General features: G+C 19.6%; 1 protein-coding gene across 2 annotated transcripts in view; it reads left to right on the top strand.

The window, feature by feature from the left end:
• Positions 1 to 2,371, top strand: part of LOC102677098 (beta-1,4-mannosyltransferase egh) — a 3,489-nt gene extending 1,118 nt beyond the window's left edge. For both annotated transcript variants that reach the window (XM_006613272.2, XM_006613271.2), the window contains exons 2-3: positions 845 to 1,653; positions 1,746 to 2,371. In XM_006613272.2, the coding sequence (XP_006613335.1) occupies positions 850 to 1,653; positions 1,746 to 2,333 (1,392 nt within the window). In that variant the 5' untranslated portion in view covers positions 845 to 849 and the 3' untranslated portion in view covers positions 2,334 to 2,371. The remainder of the gene's footprint in view (positions 1 to 844; positions 1,654 to 1,745) is intronic.
• Positions 2,372 to 3,667: the final 1,296 nt, after the last annotated feature.

Below are 3,667 nucleotides of genomic sequence, written 5' to 3'. Positions count from 1 at the left end.
GATAATTTAATATAATAATAGTTATATAATATAGAATAAGCAATATCTAATATGTTTTAATATATCTATAATATATCTATAATCTAATATAGATAAATGTATGAATCATTACCTTATTTTATCTTTGTATTTAATTCATTGAATATTTAATATCATCTTTGTCAAGATTAAGTTCAAATCAATTCTAAATTATAAAATACTATTATAATTTTTATTTAAATAAAAATAATTTCATTTTTAATATTTATTTATTATAAATATATAATTATTAATAATCATTAATTAATTTTTTATTTATTATATATGAAATAGTTATATATTTGTAAAAATATTCTTATTTTTTACCAAAAAATAATTGTTAAGTTAACAATTATTAATATTTTATAAAATATTAATAAAAATAATAATAGTATATGTAATTACTAATAATATATTATAAATTGTGATTATATGCATCTATATATGGTATTAATATATTCATTAAATATCTTTGAAATGTCGATTTTGAAAAAAAACATAAAAGTATATAAAAAATATCAATTAAGATTTATTTATTAAGTTATAAATAATCAAAGTTTGCATTAGACGAATAAAAAGAAATAGAAAGAAACTGCTACATTTCCATTACACCATTGCATTCTGCTTCTTTTTGTTTTGTTTTATTTTATAAATCTTATAAATTTCTTATAATTCAATAAATAAACTTTCTAAACAAATAAAGTTTTTAAATAAAATTCAATAATAAACTGATATTTTTATATATTAATCTATATATATATATATATATAGAAATATGTGCATATTATATTTATAATTGCTAATATCTTTAATTTTTTATTTTTAGGAATAATGTTGAACAGTGTAATAAAACACATTTTGCATTGTTCTCTATTATTTATTGTTATAATTGTATTTGAGTTAATCACTGGAGGACTTAGATGGAATAATAATAAGAAAGAAATATTTGATCCATGGATTCAATATGGATTTTTTGGTGCACTTATATTATATTTGTTACGGACTCTTACATTTCTTTCTTTTCCACAAGCCTTATTTAATTTTGTTGGATTAATAATATACAATGCATTCCCAGATAAAATTGTTTTAAAAGGTTCACCATTACTTGCACCATTTGTTTGTATTAGAATAGTAACACGTGGAGATTATCCACAATTAGTAAAAGCAAATGTGAAAAGAAATTTAGATAAATGTATAGAAATTGGTTTGGAAAATTTTCAAATTGAAGTAGTTAGTGATAAGCCAATTGGATTAACTGCTCATAGAAGAATTAGAGAAGTTATAGTACCACCAAATTACCGTACAAGTAGTGGTGCTTTATTTAAAGCTCGTGCTTTACAATATTGTTTAGAACATTCAGTAAATGAATTAGCAGATAATGATTGGATTGTACATCTTGATGAAGAAACTTTACTTACTGAAAATTCCATTCGTGGAATATTAAATTTTGTATTGGATGGAAAGCATCAATTTGGACAAGGATTAATAACATATGCAAATGAAGATGTTGTTAATTGGATTACTACTTTAGCAGACAGTTTTAGAGTAGCAGATGATATGGGAAAACTACGACTACAATTTACAATGTTTCATAAACCTTTCTTTAGTATGAAAGGTTCTTATGTTGTCAGTCAAGTAATTGTTATATATATGAATTATATATATGATTTATATTCTTAGTTATAATCATGTTATATAATATTATAGAAATAATTTCATTATTACAGATGGGTGCAGAAAAACAAGTTTCTTTTAACAATGGATTAGATGGATCCATTGCAGAAGATTGTTTTTTTGCAATGAAAGCATTTACCCAAGGGTATTCATTTAATTTTATAGATGGTGAAATGTGGGAAAAATCACCATTTACATTATGGGACTTCATACAACAAAGAAAAAGATGGATACAAGGTATATTACTTGTTGTACATTCCAAAGCTATTCCCTTAAATAAAAAGTTGCTCCTAGGTATATCTTGTTACTCATGGGTAACAATGCCTCTTTCTACTTCAAATATTATATTAGCTGGAATTTATCCTATTACTTGCCCTCCACTTATGGATTTTTTATGTGCTTTTGTTGGTGCAGTAAATATTTATATGTATATTTTTGGTGTAGTTAAATCTTTTTCATTATCTCGATTTGGTATTGCTCGATTTATACTATGTATATGTGGAGCATTATCAACAATTCCTTTCAATTTGATCATTGAAAATGTTGCCGTTATATGGGGATTATTTGGAAAAAAGTATAAATTTTATGTTGTTAATAAGGAGTACAAACATGATGTAAATAAGGAACCAATCACAGTATAAAAAAGTATTAAAATCTTTTTCCAATATATTTAAAAGAATATTCATATGCACTTTTTGTACCTGTAAGTTGAAACAAATTCATATGTCATTGTCATAAAATATCTTAATTATAATGTATATTATATGACATATACATGTGTTTAAATTAACTAGTAATAAGATTTAGAATATTCAAAAAAGAGAATATAAATGTATGTATGTATATATATATATATATACATATATATAAATATTCACAGTATTCAGATTATGTTTTTAATTTATTTATTTAAGAAAATACAATTTAGAAATTTAATAATAGTAAATAAAAAATCATTTAAAAAATTAAAAAATTTCTTGTTTCAATAATAAAAATTAAAAAATTAAAAATTGATTAAAAAATGATTTTATTGCTATATCATAAATTGTATAAAATTTGCAATATTTGATATTTTTACCTATTAATATATAAATTATTAATATATAGACAATGCTATATAAGATGTTACAAACTGTGTTCATTTAAAACCATCGTAAATATTGATTTGCTTTTTTCTTAAATTATTATTTTGAATAAAATCATATTAGAAAAAAGATTGCAAATGATATATGCAAATAATTATAATTCTTTAATTAGATTATTACTAAGTTTAATATCAATTATCCAAATAAAAAATTCTACTTCAAAAAAAATTTGATTATGTTTATTGTCCTAGGAATCTTTATATTATCTAAATTTTTACTATCAAATATATTTAATTATTCTATTTAATTAAAAAAGAAAGCAAATTAATATTTGTAATAGTTTCAAAGAAACAGTTTATAATTTTATGTTTATTCAAAACTTAAAAAAAAAATTTTTTAATAATTTTGTAAAAAAAATTAAATAATTATTTTTGACATTAATATTATTCTACAATCATTTACACGTTTTGAAATTAATACAATACAATATAATAAAAATATAATATTATAAATGGAAACAATATAGTTATTTTTATGTAATAAATTATATACAGGTACAACAAAGTTTGTATAAAATAAATATGAAGTTAAGGATTTATACAAATTGATATAATTTTGTAAATAATTCTTTTTATAAAAATCTATAAAATATTTATTTTATCTGTAATTTTTCAAATATAATAAATAACTTTAGAAATCTAATAATTTAAAAATCATATATTTATCATATAAATTGATTATAATATATAAAATTTTGCAGAACCAATAATTGTAAGTAGTGATTTTTCATGTTACATTTATTTTTTTTAATTTATCAATTGTCATAAAAATTTCAAATGAATTTTAAAAATACTACTGAAAATTCTTTTATATATATATATATATATATA

This window comes from Apis dorsata, unplaced genomic scaffold (assembly GCF_000469605.1).
Source record: "Apis dorsata unplaced genomic scaffold, Apis dorsata 1.3 scaffold_137, whole genome shotgun sequence".
Lineage (NCBI taxonomy): Eukaryota > Metazoa > Arthropoda > Insecta > Hymenoptera > Apidae > Apis > Apis dorsata.
The sequence above is the reverse complement of the archived record's forward strand: the minus strand, read 5'-3'. Positions and strand labels throughout refer to the sequence as shown.